The following is an 18,432-nucleotide window of genomic DNA, read 5'->3' on the forward strand; positions in this document are numbered from 1 at the left end:
CTCTATATGCATTTAGTCAAAAGAATTTTGTGGTACTTGAAGGGTGCAATCCATTGTGGTTTAAAGTATACAAAGTCACCTGACTTTATACTTTTAGCTTACTCTGATTCGGATTGGGCGGCTGACATCAATACACGACGGTCTATAACAGGTTATGTGGTTTATATTGGTTCTAATCCAATTTCATGGCAGTTTAAACGACAATCCACTGTATCGAAGCTCTACAGAGGCTAAATATAAGGCATTAGCTCATTGTGCAGCTGATGTGTTTTGGATTCGTTCTTTACTAAAAGACTTCTATCAGTTTCTTCCCAAACCACCTCATTTACATTGTGATAATTTGTCAACACTTGCATTGTGTTCGAATCCAGTGTTTCACTTTAAAATTAAACACCTTGACACAGATTATCATTTTGCGCGGGAACGGGTACAGAAAGGAAATGTAACAGTGCAATACATTCCTACTGAAGAACAGGTAGCTGATGTCTTCACTAAAGGCCTCCACAGTCCAATTTTCAGCAAACATTGTCATAATCTCAATGTTGGTGCTCTTTCTCAAGCTGCTTCAACGAGTTCTGTAACTTAGCAGTGTTCGAAGGTATCTGTCAAGCAATCTAAGCTATGACTGCTTAGCTTGAGGGGGGAGTATTAACCATAGTCATTAGTGATGACATGGCTGATTCTTTGATAGTCATTAGAGGTAGTTGAAATGTGTTGTTAGGTTGTTATAAGGATAAGGTTGGTTAAGTGTTGTTAGAGGGTATTATTGTAATTGAGCTCATCAATCTAGCTCTATAAAACCAAATGTAAACAGCTATTTATGGTTAACAAATACATATATGAAAAATCCCATTCTTTCTCTCTTCTTCTCTTCGAAAGTTCTTTCTTTGATTCTTTGTTCTTTGTTCTTTGTTCTTTAGAAAAGTTAACATGTTTTACCAACGATGTTGTGAAACCATCAACGAACTTTTAGCATGGTGGTTTCAGAATTTTCTGTTCAGGATAGTGTTCCCCATTTATTGAACTTAACTAATCTGGTTTTGATCCCAAAGGTCTCCAACCAGGAGCAAATCTCCCAATTCTGCTCGATCAGTTTGTGCAATTTCTCCTACGAAGTTCTATCCAAGCTAATGGCAAACAAATTAAAAAAATCTCCTTAGATTCATTTCTTATCAGCATGCATGAGGCCTTCCACTATCTCAAAAACAAGAAATCAAAGCATGGGTTTGAGCTGGGGATGAAAGTTAATATGAACAAAGCCTATAATAGGGTGGAGTGGGATTTTCTTTAGGTTGTGCTTTCCCGACTTGGACTCCATGCTCGTTGGATCTCCTTGGTTATGACTTGTGTCAAGACAATGTTGTTCTTGATATCCTTCAATGGGAAAACTGGTGCCCCTTTTGTCCTCTCTAAGGGTTTAAGGCAAGGGGACCCCCTCTCTCTGTACCTTTTTTGTTTATTATGAAAGCTTTATCTGCATTAATTGCCAATCATTGCTAGGACAGTTCGTTAGTGGGTATAATTCTTGGCCCCTCTTGCCGTATGAGTCTCTCTTCTTTATTAATGTAGAGCTAAGAAAATGTCGGCCTTTATTGTTGGAATTAAATAGAATTTGGTTTTGATCGAATGGTTGAGAAGGAAGGAACTAACAGTTAAGTGCATGCTTAGTCTCATAGGACAAGTGTATGCTTTAGATTACTGTTTGTTAATCAAGGGCTGATATTCCTCTAGAGTAGCTTGTAAGAGAAAAGTCCAATGTGTTGATATTTCAATGAAAATATATGTGCTTGCTCCAGACAGAGAGAGCACTGCACTTTCCTTAAAAATTCCAAATTCTTATCCCTTGTCAATCCTCGAAAGTCATCATATCAAACTACAAATTAACACTCAAGAATTTATCATGGTATCAGCGCTTAGGTTCTAATCAATTTCAGGATTCGGCGTTTTGTGTGCTAAGAAAAGGGGAAAAACAAACCTAGATTTTGAAAAACCTCATCTGTTCTTACAAAGTCTCACATGGCTACCTCGAGCAGTGGAGGAGATCTGAGGGCTCCTATCTTTAATGGGTCCAACTATGATTTTTGGTCCATCAAGATGAAGACCATATTCAAATCACATGATCTCTGGAATTTGGTGGACAAGGGTTTTGAAATCGCAGAAACTAAAGATGATTCTAGCGATAAAGATCAACAGTCTGTGAAGAAGATATCAATGAAGGTTAATGAAACCAGAGACGCAAAAGCTCTTGGTATCATTCAAGGGGCAGTGTCTGATGAGATTTTTCCTTGAATCTTAAACTTTGAAACCTCCAAGGCTGCGTGGGATGTTCTTCAACAAGAATTTCGTGGTGACAAAAAGGTTAGATATGTTAAACTACAATGTTTAAGGAGAGATTTTGAGTACACTAGGATGAATGATGGTGAAGCTCTATCTGCTTATTTAACAAGAATGACTGATATTATGAACTAAATGAAAACTCTTGGTGAAGAACTGTCAAACCAAAGATTAGTGCCGAAGATACTTATTAGCTTGCCTAAATCTTATGATTCCATTGCATCTATTATAGAAGAAACTAAGGACCTTGACTCCATTGAGGTTCAGGAGGTGATTGCTACATTGAAAGGCTATGAGCAGAGGTTAAACATGCATTCTGAAAACTTAGCTGAAAAGGCTTTTGCTAGCCTAAGTGTGACTGAGGGAGATAGCAGTTATAAGGCTCATGGGAACAACTCAAATCAAAAGAAATTCTGGAAAGGAAAAGGGAAGAAATGGGACAACAAGCATACTCCACAATCAAGATCAGAAACTAGCAGTGATTGTACCAAAACTAAGTGTAAAATCTGTGATAAATTACACTATGGTGTTTGCTGGTTCAAGGGAAAACCCAAATACACCAAGTGTGACAGATTTGGCCATCTAGCAAAAGATTGTAATCCAAGAAGGAACCAAGCTATCAAATATGCACATAGAGCAGAAGAAGAAGAAGTAATTATCTTTTATGCTTGTAGTGTTACAAGAACCGAAAATAAGAAAGGAATCTGGTATATTGACAGTGGATGCAGTAATCATATGACTGCATATGAATCCTTGTTAATTAACATTGCCAAAAGCTTCAATTGCAGAGTTAAAATGGCGAATGGACAACTTGTGGAAGCTACTGGAAAATGAACTCTTGTTCTAGAGACAAATGGTGGAAAAAGATTCATCAAGGATGTGATACTTGTACCTAGCCTAGATGAGAATCTCCTTAGTGTGGGACAGATGATTGCTCATGGTTATTTCTTACTTTTTAGAGACAATATGGTGGAGATCTTTGATGACATAAGCCTCCAAAACTTGGTAACACAAGTTGGCATGACAGGGAACAACAGTTTTCCACTTATGCTAGATTACAATGACTCAATTGCTCTAAAAGCAAGTGTTGCAGAAAACTCTTGGTTATGGCACAAGAGGTTTGGACATCTAAACTTTCACAGTTTAAAGAGATTGGAGAAATTACAAATGGTGACTGGTCATCATGAGTTACAAGAGACTAAAGAACTGTGTGAAGGTTGCATATTAGGGAAACATCATAGAGACTCTTTTGAAACTGGAAATGCATGGAGAGCAAGCCAACCTCTAGAACTCATTCACACAGATGTGTGTGGTCCAATGAAGACACCTACACTTAGTGGGAATAAATACTTTATGTTATTCATTGATGACGGCACCATGATGGTTTGGGTATACTTTATGAGAAACAAGAGTGAAGTATTTTCAATCTTCAAGAAATTCAAGGTGATGGTTGAACTTCAGAGTGGTCTCAAGATCAAAAGGCTAAGAAGTGACAGTGGTGAGTTCACTTCATTTGAGTTCCAAGAATTCTGTGAAGGAGCAGGATTACAGAAGCAACTAACAGTGGCCTACACACCACAACAGAATGGTGTAGCAGAGAGAAAGAACATGACTGTGGTTGAAATGACGAAGTCAATGCTACATGATAAGAAAATGCCACTTTCCTTTTGGGGTGAAGCTATCAATACATCTATGTATTTTCTAAACAGGTGTCCAACTGAAGCACTTGAGAAGAAAACACCTTTTGAGGCATTTAGTGGCAGAAAACCAAGTGTGAAGCACTTGAAGGTGTTCAGATCAATCTGCTATGCACATATACCATCTCAATTAAGACACAAGCTTGAAATCAATAGTATCAAGTGTGTTCTTGTAGGCTATGGAAGCTGTGAAAAGGGCTATAGGCTCTACAATATTGAGTCACATAAAGTGATTATCTCAAGAGATATGGTGTTCAAGGAAAATGAAGCATAGAATTGGGAAACCAACAACATTGACACCATCTCATTTCCACTAACAATGGAAGAAGCACAAGCTGATATGCAAATTGAGAATGAACCTGTTATACAAAATGAAATACAAAATGAATTTTCAACCCCAACACAAGGATCTCAGTCCTCTACTTCAAATGCAGAAGGACAAGAATTGTAGGATTCCTCCCCAGAAACAACTCTATTGAGAATGAGGAGTTTAGATGAGATCTATGCAGTATGTAACTATTGTGTTGTTGAACCAGAGAGTTTTGAAGAAGCTGAGAAGGATCAATCTTGGCAGAAAGCAATGAGTGAAGAAATTGCCATGATTGAGAAAAACTCTACTTGGAAATTGGTAAATAGATCGAGTGATAAACCTGTGATAGTTGTGAAATGGATCTACAAGACCAAACTGAATTTGGATGGATCAATACAAAAGAACAAAGCAAGATTGGTTGCCAAAGGCTACTCACAACAACCTGGGGTAGATTTCAATGAAAGCTTTGCCCCAGTGGCAAGGTTAGATACCATTAGAACCTTGATTGCTCTTGCTACCCAAAAGGGATGGAAACTTCACCAATTAGATGTTAAATCAGCCTTTCTAAATGGCACTCTGGAGGAAGAAGTGTATGTGGATCAACCACAAGGATTTGAAGTTCCAAATGAAGAAAAGAGGGTGTATAAGTTAAACAAAGCACTGTATGGACTCAAACAAGCCCCCAGGGCTTGGTACAGTGAGATAGTCTCCTATTTCAGCAAGAGTGGATTTAACAAAAGTCCTAGTGAAGCTACATTGTATACAAAAACCGGTGAGAACTCTGAGATGCTTATTGTGTCTATATATGTTGATGATGTGGTCTTTACTGGTAATTGTGAAGAAATAATTGAAGAATTCATAAGAGACATAATGAGACAATATGAGATGACGGATCTTGGCTTGTTGCATCACTTCTTGGGAATTGGAGTAATACAAGAAGTTACTGGGATTTTCATACATCAACATAAGTATGCACAATCATTGCTTGAAAGATTCAATCTGGAAGGATGCAAATCTGTGGCAACACCATTGATCATAAATGAGAAACTTTGTAAAGTGGATGGTTCCGAACCTGCTGATGAAAGCTTATATAGAAAAATGGTTGAAAGTTTACTTTACTTGATTGCCACAAGGCCTGACATTATGTATGCAGCCAGTCTCTTATCAAGGTTCTTGCATAATCCCACAAGAATTCACATGGGAACTGCCAAGAGAGTACTTAGGTATATCTCAGGGACCTTGGACTATGGAATCAAGTATGAAAGGGGAGAAGAAGCAATTCTGGTAGGCTTCTGTGACAGTGATTGGGGTGGCAGTGAAGATGACATGAGAAGTACTTCAGGATATGCATTTACATTTGGTTTTGGGATATTTTCTTGGGCCTCTGTCAAGCAACAAAGTGTTGCATTGTCTACGGTTGAGGCAGAGTATGTGAGTACTACAATGGCTACCTCCCAAGCTATATGGTTGAGGTTTGTGTTAAAGGATTTTGGTGAAATGCAAGTGGATGCTACACCACTTATGTGTGACAACACATCAACAATAGCTATGACCAAAAATCCTATTTTTCACCAGAAAACCAAGCATATCAAAAGGAAGTTTCACTTCATAAGGGAAGCTTTGCAGGAGAATACAATTGAATTGATCTACTGCAAATCACAGGATCAAATGGCAGACATCTTCACCAAAGCTCTACCAAAGGAAATATTTGTCTATCTCAGAGGAATGCTTGGGATCAAAACCAGAATTCATTTAAAGGGGAGTGTTGGAATTAAATAGAATTTGGTTTTGATCGAATGGTTGAGAAGGAAGGAACCAACAGTTAAGTGCATGCTTAGTCTCATAGGACAAGTGTATGCTTTAGATTATTGTTTGTTAATCAAGGGCTGATATTGCTCTAGAGTAGCTTGTAAGAGAAAAATCCAATGTGTTGATATTTCAATGAAAATATATGTGCTTGCTCCAGACAGAGAGAGCACTGCACTTTCCTTAAAAATTCCAAATTCTTATCCCTTGTCAATCCCCGAAAGTCATCATATCAAACTACAAATTAACACTCAAGAATTTATCATTTACGACCAACAAAAGTCTTCCCTTGTCTTCTCTGCTAACTCCCCACCTCACATTATTGAAGAGGCATGTGGTATCTTCAATATGACCCCATCCCTGGATCCTCAAATATATCTTGGTCTACCTACTATTTGGGGTCAGCAAAAAAAAAATGACTTTAGGGTTGGTCAAGGACATAATTATTCAAGAAATTCAAAGTTGGAAGCATTCCGCTCTTTCTCTATCGGGTTGTGAAGTCTTGATTAAAGCTGTGGCCATGGCTATCCCTACTTATCCCTTGAACTGCTTCATTTTTCCCATTACTTTCTGCCAGGACATTGACTCTCTGATAGCTCGTTTCTCGTTTCTGTGTCCTCATTAGAGTAGTTAAATGATTCCGGGGTCCTATGGGTGGTGACTGGAGCTGCGCTCCTAGTCTTCTTTATCCATCCTTTAGGCCCTCGGCCTCCCTTATGTATTTGCTGCTGTGTACCTCCTGCTTTGTTCTATCTAATGCAAAACATTCTCGTTCAAAAAAAAAAAAAAAAAAGATATGCAATGGTATTAAATGCTGCCATGCATCTGAAGAAGCTGACTAAGCAAGTTGCTGTGTTTTGGCGACAGCAGAAGCAGCGTCCGAAAGGCTAATAAAGTTGATGTGATGACGATGCTTACGGTTTTGGTGGCATTGCCTACTCCATTTGTGTATATTATCTTTGAGTCCATTTTTGCTCACCCCCGATAACTGTTACCCCCTCCCTAAATTTACACCACATTTTTAAAAATCAAACTGTAGTTAGTATATTCATTAAATTATTTCTTAAAGATTATTCACTGTATTTAAAACATAAACAGACTTCAATTCTAAATAGATATCAACCTAGATCTATCTATATATTACATAATATTCGATCTAAGAGCTGCCTTAATTATATGGTCATACCAAAATTTTACTACAATCATCTTATTTATGAAATTATGTTGCATGTTGTTTCCAACTCTTTCCAACCTACTGCCAAAAATTTCTAAATATTTGTTTAAATATAATTTTGTCCTTGTACTACTATTTACTTGTAATTTGCCAAGAAAACCTACACAAAGTAATAAGTTGTCTTTATTTTCTATCATGTATAATTATCCAGTTCTTGCTTTAGTTGGTACTTTACTAAATCTTTCTAAATTTCTATTTTAGTTTATCCTGACCTTTCTTTAAATAATCTAAATTTTCAATGATCCTTTGATCTGTAAAGAGATGTTATTGGATATTTCAAAATACATGAATATATAATGTGAAGTTTATGAATTCTCATTAATCTCAACGTAAGCTATTACAACTGTTTTATACAGAGAGAACTCTTATCCAAGTGAGAGTCCTAGGGCTAGTAAACAACACACATTTGATTTAAAAAATACAACATCTAATCTTATCAACATTCCATCGCAAACTTGACTCCGTCAAGGAGATCAAGTTTGAACGTAGTAGTTGAAAATGAGATTTGGAAAGCCCTTTCGTGAAAAGATCAGCAAACTGCGATACAGATGGGCAAGAACTGAACCTTGTGGCTTCTTTCCGTAACACGTTCCCGAACGAAGTGATAGTCCAAAGCGATATGTTTCGTACAAGAATGAAAGACTGGATTCACAGCCATGTAAGTTGCACTTAAGTTATCACAGTGCATCAAAACAGGTGCAGAAACAAGAACTTGCAGCTCACGAAGCAAACTCATGATCCATATCGTATCAGCACTACGAAATATTTGTAGAAACAAGTTCATTTGAGCAACATCTATAACATGCAATTAACAATTAAAGGCGGAATCATGCTTGTATGCACTCAAAAACAAAACTTTACCCATGAAATTCAAGGCCTAGTGAGTGTGGTGAACCAAGACTCAACTCAAGAACAAAGTGAGTTGAGAAATATTATACATTTGTTGATTCCTCTTTGCATAAGCAAAGGCTAATCACCCAAGAGATAGGCCTTCATTCCTTACTTCTTAGCTCCATGGATTTCTTGGATGAGGATGGTAGAATGGATTCTCCAAGTTCCCAAAAAGGGAACCTCTAAGTCTCCACACCAAGGAGAGCATTGATGAGGAGATGAGTGACCTAGGAAGATTTAGATGATAGTAAACCCTTCATAGGGTGGCCGGCCTCTTAGAGAGAAAAGGGAGCTTGCGTTCTCATCTTTTCTCCAAAAGAAACCCTGAGGATGAAATGGCTATAAAATTGAATTTATACCACCTCACAATGGAGTGGCAAACTTGCAATTAAGCGAAGTTCACTACCCCTCTCTATATGGCCGGTCATTAAGGGTTCATTGGGCTTTCAAGCCCTCTGTGTTTTCAAGTTAACATACAACTTGAGTTAATGGGCTTGACATTCAAATCCCATTGGGCCTTGCGGCCCAAAACTAACCCGAGGTCTATAACGAACATATTCGTTTGATTAATTAACATATTAATTAATCCTAGGCATAAATAATTGAACCATTTAATTATCCTTACTCATCTCCGTTGTTTCTTCAATCTCTACCTTACTCAGTGTACGATCCATTAGGTTCCTTTTAGCGAGGCAGTGGGCGATTGTTACCTCTTAACGATCGATTGTGAATTGAAACATAATTTCAATTCTCCCTTTAGTGATTACTCACCTTTAGGGCTTCCACAAACCATGAGTGACATCTAGCAGTATGTCATGGTTACCCAAGCTAATCAGAAGAGGTGGAGAACCTATTCAGTTTAGGATTACAATGCAATACAGTCTTTCTCTAATACAATACTCTTGACCACTTTGTTTGGTTTGATAGTTTATTCATGTCTACTATCCAATGTGATTCTCTTACTTATATGATTACCTTGAATGTGATTTGGAACGACTTTCTAAATCTCATTCATACTCTAGCCAGAGATTCTTAATCATATCATAGAGTATTCTCCCTCAAAAGGTTTGAAGGTTAGAGATCCCTTGTTGCGCATTCACTTGTCTCCATGGCTAAGTGGTGTTGGAAATGTGCCCTAAAGCCAATCATATGATGATACTTTACGGACATTTCACATGTTAAACTAATCTAGTTTAATATCAAGGGCAAAGATTATTGTTTGAGCCGTCTCATATAAATGTTATATGCTTAAACGATAAGTCCAAGGAATATGTGATTGGGAGAATGCAATCTAAAGAAGTTAGATTCATGAGACCATTCTTTCGTAGACACATCCTAAACGTTCCTGATCATAGGATTGCCAATTGGGCATTGACAGTCCATTAAGATCAGTACGTGCTATGTCTTCTCTCAGGGAGAGTGACTAGTCTCGAGTCATTGGTGTGTGTGACATCAAGACAAGTACGTAGGTGCTCAATAAAGAATGAGTTCACTGAACACGATCAACGAAGAGTTCTCATATTCATGTCACATGAGAACTCATGGTTGGGATAATGCAAAGTAGTCATTTGACCTAAGGCATCATAGTTGTCTTGTGGTTAAGTCCTTGATCTTTGATTATGTCAAAAGTCACTCCAAAAGGAGGGTGTCCACGGCATAGTTGGGGTTAAGCCACTTAGCCATGGAGGCAAGTGAATGCGCAACAAGGGATCTCTAACCTTCAAACCGTTTGAGGGAGAATACTCTATGATATGATTTAGAATCTCTGGTCAGAGTATGAATGAGATTTCGGAAGTCGTTTCAAATCACATTCAAGGTAATCATATAAGACCACGAATCACATTGGATAGTAGACATGAATAAATAAACTATCAAACCAAATAATGTGGTCAAGAGTATTGTATTAGAGAAAGACCGTATTGCATTTGTAATCCTAAACTGAATAGGTTCTCCACCTCTTCTAATTAGCTTAGGTAACCATGATATGCTGTTAGGTGTCACTCATGGTTTGTGGAAGCCCTAAACGTGTGTAATCACTAAAGGGAGAATTGAAAGTAAGTTTCAATTCACAATCGATGTGAAATGGTTTTAATCGCCCACTGCCTCGCTAAAAGGAACCTAATGGATCGTACACCGTGTAAGGTGGAGATTGAAGAAACAATGGAGATGAGTAAGAATAATTAAATGGTTTAATTATTTGTGGCAAGGATTAATTAATATGTTAATTAATCAAACGAATAAAGTTCGGTAAAGACCTCGGGATAGTTTTGGACCTTAAGGCCCAATGGGCTTCGAACGTCAAGCCCATTGACTTAAGTTGTATGACAATTTAATGAATAAAGATTCACAAAGGCCCAAAAGCCCAAATCCCTTATGTTGCCGGCCATGTGTGTTGAATTAGTGTTTTTGGTTCTTTAGGTCATTTAAAGAAGTGACTATATAAAGAACTTTATAGCCCAAAATTCAAACAATGCAAAAAGGGGTTCTTTTGGAGAAAATTGGAGAGAACATGTCTCTCCTTTTCTCTCTAGGAGGCCGGCCCCCTTGGAGGGTGCATCTAGCAATCCCACTACTCCAAGGTCACTCATTTCTTCTCCAATCTCTCCTTGGTGTGGAGACTTAGAGGTTCTCAATTTTGGGAACTTGGAGAAACCTTTTCATCCATCCAAATCCATAGATTTTAGATGCAAGGAATGAAGGCCCTCTCTTTGGGTGATTAGCCTTTGCTTATGCAAAGAGGAATCTACAAAGGTATAATTTCAACTCACTTTGTTTTGAGTTGAGTTTTGGTTCACCAATCTACTAGGCTTTGAATTTCATGGTTAATGTTTTTTTTTTAATGCATGCAAGCATGATTCCGCCTTTTAATTGTTAAATGCATGCTATAGATGTTATTCAAATGAACATGTTTTCACAAAATCATCCTTCAAGTGGTATCAGAGCCTAGGTCTAGTAGTTGGTGAATCCTTTTGGGTTTTGTAGTTCATAGTTTGTGATTTAAAAGTTGTAATATGTTACAAGCTTTATTCTTGTTTCTTTGAATGTAAATTTTGTTAGAAAATTTGCCATCTCAAATGTTGTAGATGTAGTTCATATGAGCATGAATATTGGAGCTAAAATTTGGTGCCATGTTTTTGGGAATTTTCGGCCAAATCCAAAGGGTGGATTTTTGGGTTCTTGTTTGACTTGTTAAAAGTGTTTTCAAGTGACTTTTGGAACCCCTATGTACCCTAGTTTGGTTATATGTTATTTCCCTAAAGTTTGAATGGTTTTGGGATGTTTTTGGAGTAAAAATGTTCATGGAATTTTTTTGGGTTTTTCATGAATGTTCTTCATTGTTCTTGACATTTTTGCCAAGAACAAAAAGTTTTGTGTTTTGATTCAAAGTTTTGTTTTATTTCATAAAGTTTATGTTTTATGTTTTTCAAATGTTTAAATGTTTTAGATATTTGTTTAAATGGTGTAAGAGTTGTAAGAGATATTATGGTGGGTGTGAAAGGATTAATTCCCTTTCACACACACCACTTGCACCACTTGCATGCTTTATGTCAAAACTCACAAATCAACACACACATCACTCCATTTCTCTTCCAAAACCGGCCCTCCCTCAAGTGGGAGTACTTTTGGGACTTTTATGCAATTACATAAAGTTTTGATACTTTTGTGTATTTGCACTTTGGCCCAAAAGTTTACGCTTTTACGTTTAGGTCCAAAAACGCTAAAGGACAAATTGTTTTGCTCCTTTAATGAAGTTTTTGCATTGTTTAAATTTTGGGTTCTAGTGTAATTACATGAAGTAGTGGACTTTTGTGTTCTTACAAAGTGACCCCAAAAGTTTATGTTTTTGCAATATTGCCCAAAGGTTGTGGTAATTGCATTTTGGCCCAAATTAGGTTGAGAACAAAATTGTTTTGTCTCTTTAAATGAGAATTGGATTTTCATTTCATTTAGCTCCATTTAAATCAATTTTATGGATACAAAAACCAAATGAAAATGTTGCATTCAATTTAATTAGTTAAAGTGTTAATTAATTAAAGGGTGATTATGAACCTAAGCCTAATATAATTGAGCTATGTGAAAGGCCGTTTCAAATTTGTTTGAACCATGGGAATGTGTAGAATAGATTTTGGTTGTAATTTGATTTGATCAAATGTTGTAAAAGGGCATAAGCCCTTCTTTACTTTAAAGTAATTTGTTTTATGCAAATGTTGTAATGAGCATAAGCTCACCTTTACTTTGAAGTACTTCTTTCTTGCTTTATTTTATATGCATGAAAATGAAGTAGTTGGGTCCAACGCCCCTAAGACAACACGCCTTAATGTGATTAAACGCGTAACTAAAATCAATCACCATCCCTAGACCAAGATTCAACACAAGGCTCGTGTTGGATCTAATTAAAAGGTTCATAGTCATCCTAAGGCCCTAAGGCAACTATATAGTCCATCAAATGAATGCAAAAGTTTATGTTAGTAGTATCATATACTCTTGCTTTAAAAACGTTTTATAAGCATAGTGGGAGTATTATATACAACTAAAAACAATCATATGGACTATTAGTTGTAATAGGACCAAAATTGTTTTAATAGAGATTAAAATGTATGTTTATATGTGATGAGACCTAAAACCCTCAACCAAACCATTATTAAGTTGATAAGCGTGAGAGTGCTTTGAACAATCTTTCGTGGCCTTCCACCGTGGTAGGCTCCAATCGTTTATGACTTGTACACCGCCTTCACCCTATCATGGGGGAGTGCAAAGTGCATGCTTATACTCAGGAGGAGTCTATATACATACTTGATGAGGTGAGTGTAGGCAACGAGGATGGCCGACATCGTATCATCGTGAGGCTATTCTTGAACCCCTTCATGAACTAAGCATGGTAGGAATGACTTAACTAAGTGCAATGGAGCCAACATCATATCATTGTGAGGTGACATTCTCTAGAGGCCAAATAAGATGGGTACTTGCAAGTGATGCAAATGAGTAAGCGTACTCTCTCATTATTATTAATGCTAGCCAACATCATATCATTGTGAGGTGGGCTTGGTAGTAGTGAGTCTCCCATACCCTACTAAGAGTTTCATCCAAAACTCTCGAATTCCAATGAGGGATATGGAATTTGCCAAAAATAGTGGGTGGTGCTATTTGATTTAAAGACCCAAATCAAATGGCTTAAAATCAATCAATTTATATTCGTTATGTATTTGTTTACCAATATATTTGCAAACGCTATCCAACACTTGACAAATAAAAACCGAAAGCTTTAGTTTCCGGACTTGGTACTACAAAACCATAGATTGTCTTTAATGGCTTGTAAATGTACCTAAGTAGTCTCATCCTCACAATCTTCCTATTGATAATGTATCATTAGAAGAATATGTTAGAAAAGGTCTATCATAAAGAGGACAACACTTTTAATGTCATAATTCTTCAATTACAAATTGTTGTATGAAGAAATAAGAGTTGCTTTGAACAACCCTTAATCAATGCAAACATTAGTGCTTGTTTCTTTGTTACATGAACAAGGAACTTTAGAAGAAAGCACAAAGGCATGGACACTTAATGTGCCATGATTCTTCACTTACAAATTGTTGTATGAAGAAATGAGAGTTGCCTTGAACAACTCTTGAAAGTTTGTAATTATGTTTAGAACATAATGGTTGGTTGACAAAAACAGTCCATCAACATGGACTTATGATGATTTTGAATCATTGAGTGTTGAAGTGATAAACCACTTAACGAGACGGAAACTAGGCAAGGACTTCACCTTTGTGTCCATATCCTAATGGTTCACTTAGTTTATTGTAAACTATATAGTGACCAATATCCACACGCTCTTCAAAATTGTTTGATGTGTATAACACAATTGAAATAAGTTTCAAGAGAGATAGTGGGAGTTTAGGGACCATGACTAATGTAGTCAAAGGTGAAAGTCAAATAAATAAGATAAAAATAACTCCAAGGGAACAAACTTTCTTTATGAAAGGATGGACATTGGAAGGGGTATTTGCAAGAAATGTCTTGCAAGTGTCAAGAACACACCTTTCGAAGGTGTTGTAAATTGTTCTTGAATAGTTCAAAACAGTTGGTTCTTCTACTTGAATGCTTGATTCCGTATTAGTAACTATGTTTTACAATCGTTGTAAAAGTGTGACTAATAAGAAGTAGAAGATATATGAGAGAAGAAAAGGTACTTCACATTCGGAACGTGAATAAAATATAAATCTCTGCGAAGGCTGATAGTACTTACTTCCTCATATGAACTACCAAAGAAATTGGAAAAACCAAAGATTGTCTTTACATTCCAATTTTAAGGAATTTAATTCCGTCACTATAGTAGAGATGGATGAATGTTTTGTTTGACAAAACATTGTTCTTTATTAATCAATGATTGGATTATAGTAATCTAATTGATTGTCTCTATAGTAGAGATGATATGGTAGTGTTAACTGTTTAGAATATAACGATGCTTAAAATCCAAAAGGTTGCGAGGTAGTGACTAATCTCAACTAAATTGTGATACCTCTAAATCATAAATTACGAGTTGGTCAAAGATGGATGCTTTGGATCATTAGATCCGGATCCAATACCTTCTTGTTAAAATTGTATAGAGGTGAAATGTTCGAATCTTTATTCTTTTGGAAAGAAGAAAGAATCACAAAGTTGTTGAGGTTAATTCACTTAGATGTTAGTGGCACTTGTCCACAACATAATACTACTCATGTTATATGACATTCACCGAAGATCACTCTCGGTTGGACTATAGTTTATTTTGAATAAACACAAATCCGAATACTTTGCAAAATGTTTCAAAGAATTCAAGTAATGTAAGTTGATGAGTAAACGTCTAAAGTATTTACCTCCTTAGATTTGATCCAAGATAAGGTAACACTTTAGAACAGTTTCCTTGAAAGATATCAAGGAAAGAAGCATCATAAGATAATAAATTTCTCCATTAAGGAGAAGAACGAACTTAAATAAGATTTAGTTCGTTGGATGTTATCTATTACCCATATATAGGATATATACTTCTAAAAACAATATGATTGTCAATTAGAAGATCTTCCAAATTTTTCATAACTCCATAAGATGTAGTTGGATAGAAAGACAAATCTTAAGCTTATTAAGATTTGGGGTTGTGAGCTAATAAGCAATATTTGTTTGATAACAATCTTGTGGGATATCCTTAAATTAACTTTTGGATATCACTTCTATAAACCAACTAACAAATGTTGTTTTGTTGGGTAGTTCATTGTAATTCTACAATATGATTTGCCTAAACGCAAATGGACGAAAGATAGAACTCAAAGAATGGGTTCTTTGAGAGACAAGATAATAATCGACAAATATAACAACCTAATTCCTATACCAAAAGCTCCAAGGTAGTCAAGAAGGATTTATAAACCGTCTCAGTTGAATGGTTTGAACTTTATGACTATGTCATAGAGTTGCACCTCTTAATTCGAAAGAAATAAGAATGAAAATCCTTATGACTACATTGAATGTATATACGATATATACTCAAGGAAATGGTAAAGTACCATTTAACCCAAAATAATGAAACCTTCATAGCTAAATGGTAGCTTAAGGTGACTACAATCAAAGAGAATGGTTGACTTTGAAGAAACCATCTTTGAGATAGTCTTGGTTTCAATTAATTCGAAGAATGCTAACTACAACTAAATGGTGATTCAATGTTTGGACATAATATGGGTTTCTGAAACCATTATTAAGATAGTCTTGATAATATATGTCTAAAACTATAAATCACAAGACATGTAAGTTGTAGAGATCCATCCATCATGAATCTTAGCAAGCTAGTGGGAGCTATAAGCATCTTATGAGAAAAGGATCAAATCGTTTGATTTCTCATAAAGATTTAAATGAATCTTTTGTTTACTAGGTTTACAAAAGATTAGTGGCAGTTAATCATGTTCCTAAAATTTAAATATATATGATATATTAATTTTGGAAATGAAAAGAATACTTCTTCGTTAAAGTTATGACTTTAAAACATTATATGAAGATAGAATGTATATGGGAATTAATCATGTTCCTAAAATTTAAATATACATGATATATTAATTTTGGAAATGAAAAGATTACTTCTTAGTTAAAGTTATGACTTTAAAACATTATATGAAGATAGAATGTATATGGGAGACATAGTCTATATACATGGGATGTAAATCTATAATGATAGATTTTAGGATATAATTGGATTATATCAATTCCTAATAATAGACAAGAGATGCTAGGAAGTTTCTCATATAATGATAAACTTCAATTAGAAGGACGATTCTAGTGAGACTAGCAAGTTGCCCTTCTCAAAGGGAACGTACCCTTTGACTCCCAAAGAAATAATGCGTAAATAGAATCCTTTATGCGTAAGCAGAAAGGTGATTTATGTATTTCATATTGTATGAAAAACATTGATATGAGTTGTACCTAGAATGGTACAAGACGATATCAGTGAAAGCCCAGGATCAGAACCATGGCAACTGTCAAGTGAATCCTTAAGTATTTAAGAAATACTAAAGGATAGATTCCTCAAAGAAGTGAGGAAGAATTAGAGTAATGTAATGGAAGCGCAAATGTATTAGATTGTGAATCTAATCCATCATTGGATGTTTCTTCATTATGAATGAAAAGATAAACAGATATCTCTTTATTATGACTAAAGAGATATTTGGATGGAAACATTAAAGTAATGACTTTAGTGTGTTCCATTATGAATGCAAAATATATTGCCATATAGAAGTTTACAACACTGTTGTTTGGATGGGAAAGTTCATTTATGAACTCTCTATTCGGTTCCAACCAGAAAGTGTATCTAGTGTACTGACACTATGACACTAATGGGGCGATAGCTCAAGCCAGGGAATCAAGGTCTCATCAAGGTCCGAAAACAAATGAGAAACTGAACCACATGATTGAGAATCATGTATAATGGTGACGTCGTTATTCTCAAGGTTGCTTCTATGGATAACATATAGATATCCATTGTCTAGGCCTACTATTCAGCCATTTATGAAATGACTACAGAAGAGGTATCATAACTGATGATCAAGCTGATTGGCTCTAGTGCAAGTGGGAGATTGTTGGGAATGTGCCCTAAAGCCAATCATGTGATGATACTTTACGGACATTTCACATGTTAAACTAATCTAGTTTAATATCAAGCGCAAAGATTATTGTTTGAGCCGTCTCATATAAATGTTATATGCTTAAACGATAAGTCCAAGGAATATGTGATTGGGAGAATGCAATCTAAAGAAGTTAGATTCATGAGACCATTCTTTCGTAGACACATCCTAAATGTTCCTGATCATAGGATTGCCAATTGGGCATTGACAGTCCATTAAGATCAGTACGTGTTGTGTCTTCTCTCAGGGAGAGTGACTAGTCTCGAGTCATTGGTGTGTGTGACATTAAGACAAGTACGTAGGTGCTCAATAGAGAATGAGTTCACTGAACACGATCAACGAAGAGTTCTCATATTCATGTCACATGAGAACTCATGGTTAGGATAATGCAAAATAGTCCTTTGACCTGAGGCATCATAGTTGTCTTGTGGTTAAGTCCTTGATCTTTGATTATGTCAAAAGTCACTCCAAAAGGAGGGTGTCCACGGCATAGTTGGGGTTAAGCCACTTAGCCATGGAGGCAAGTGAATGCGCAACAAGGGATCTCTAACCTTCAAACCGTTTGAGGGAGAATACTCTATGATATGATTTAGAATCTCTGGCCAGAGTATGAATGAGATTTAGGAAGTCGTTCCAAATCACATTCAAGGTAATCATATAAGCACACGAATCACATTGGATAGTAGACATGAATAAATAAACTATCAAACCAAACAATGTGGTCAAGAGTATTGTATTAGAGAAAGACCGTATTGCATTTGTAATCCTAAACTGAATAGGTTCTCCACCTCTTCTGATTAGCTTGGGTAACCATGATATGCTGTTAGGTGTCACTCATGGTTTGTGAAAGCCCTAAACGTGTGTAATCACTAAAGGGAGAATTGAAAGTAAGTTTCAATTCACAATCGATGTGAAATGGTTTTAATCGCCCACTGCCTCGCTAAAAGGAACCTAATGGATCGTACACCGTGTAAGGTGGAGATTGAAGAAACAATGGAGATGAGTAAGAATAAT

At 36.1% G+C, this 18,432-nt stretch overlaps 1 protein-coding gene across 1 annotated transcript; it reads left to right on the forward strand.

Annotated features, from left to right (window-relative positions):
- The first annotated feature begins 2,469 nt into the window (after positions 1 to 2,469).
- LOC139191449 (uncharacterized) lies at positions 2,470 to 3,168 on the forward strand. Its single transcript, XM_070812303.1, has one exon. The coding sequence runs from the start codon at positions 2,470 to 2,472 to the stop codon at positions 3,166 to 3,168; it is 699 nt and encodes a 232-aa protein (XP_070668404.1).
- The last annotated feature ends 15,264 nt before the right edge of the window (positions 3,169 to 18,432 follow it).

Source organism: Malus domestica, chromosome 02 (assembly GCF_042453785.1).
Source record: "Malus domestica chromosome 02, GDT2T_hap1".
Lineage (NCBI taxonomy): Eukaryota > Viridiplantae > Streptophyta > Magnoliopsida > Rosales > Rosaceae > Malus > Malus domestica.

What these genes read in the sequence shown, in the direction of transcription:
- LOC139191449 (XM_070812303.1), top strand. Translation starts at nt 2,470, where the DNA reads ATGAAAACTCTTGGTGAAGAACTGTCAAACCAAAGATTAGTGCCGAAG.